An 849-nucleotide genomic window follows, 5' to 3' on the forward strand; every position below is an offset into this window, starting at 1 on the left:
TGTATCTAGATTTGAAAAACTTGTAATTGTTTAAAATTAATTTATTTACATATATATCAAACTAGTTTCAACAATATTTTTTGTTCATCAATGGTAAAAATTTAGAATTATGAATTTTAAATTTATTTTAAACAATTATAAGTTTTTCAAATTTAAGTGCATCTTCAACAACAAATTTGCCTATATTTTTTCCTGTGTGGAAATACACTCCCCTCCTCTTGTTATATGTGTGTGTGTGTGTGTGTGTGTGTGTGTGTGTTTACATCCCCATAACTTAGCATTTTGGCAAAAGAGACCAATAGAATAAGTACTAGGCTTACAAAGAATAAATTCTGGGGTCAGTTTGTTTGACTAAAGGCAGTGCTCCAGCATGGCTGTAGTTAAATGACTGAAACAAGTAAAAGAAAAGAATATAAGATTCCTGTAGATGCATTTGCCCAGTTATAATAATTTTTGCAGTCTAACTATTTTTTTAATCTGTATTAAACTGCTCTCATCTGGGATTTCTTTTTTATTGTTTCAGAATCCTAGTCCCTCTCAAACTCTATCTAGCAGTCCGTGTGACCAGTCTAAGTCACTACGGGCACTTATGGGTCAAGGTATGATGCAGAATCTCACTTCGCAACTCCTCCAGTCTGGTATTTCAAACACAGCGACCAGTGCAGCCCAGCAACAACTCTCATCAAGCTTGGCTGGACGACCAATTGTTAAAGGTAACACTTCAATAAATTCATTGATTCATACTCGAGAAACAGGTATTAAGAACTTCAAGTATTTACTCTTCGCTTCTATTTGGGGTTAGCTGTACCCATAATCCCTTTTACAGGGAGTCTGTGATTGGAGGAAAAG

At 34.6% G+C, this 849-nt stretch overlaps 1 protein-coding gene across 6 annotated transcripts in view; it reads left to right on the forward strand.

The window, feature by feature from the left end:
- LOC106872957 (eukaryotic translation initiation factor 4E transporter) overlaps positions 1-849 on the forward strand; it is a 115629-nt gene that overhangs the window by 103555 nt on the left and 11225 nt on the right. For all 6 annotated transcript variants that reach the window (XM_052976797.1, XM_052976795.1, XM_052976796.1 and 3 more), the window contains one exon: positions 524-713. In XM_052976797.1, coding sequence (XP_052832757.1) covers positions 524-713 — 190 coding nt within the window. The remainder of the gene's footprint in view (positions 1-523; positions 714-849) is intronic.

The sequence above is a fragment of the Octopus bimaculoides genome, chromosome 25 (genome assembly GCF_001194135.2).
Source record: "Octopus bimaculoides isolate UCB-OBI-ISO-001 chromosome 25, ASM119413v2, whole genome shotgun sequence".
NCBI lineage: Eukaryota > Metazoa > Mollusca > Cephalopoda > Octopoda > Octopodidae > Octopus > Octopus bimaculoides.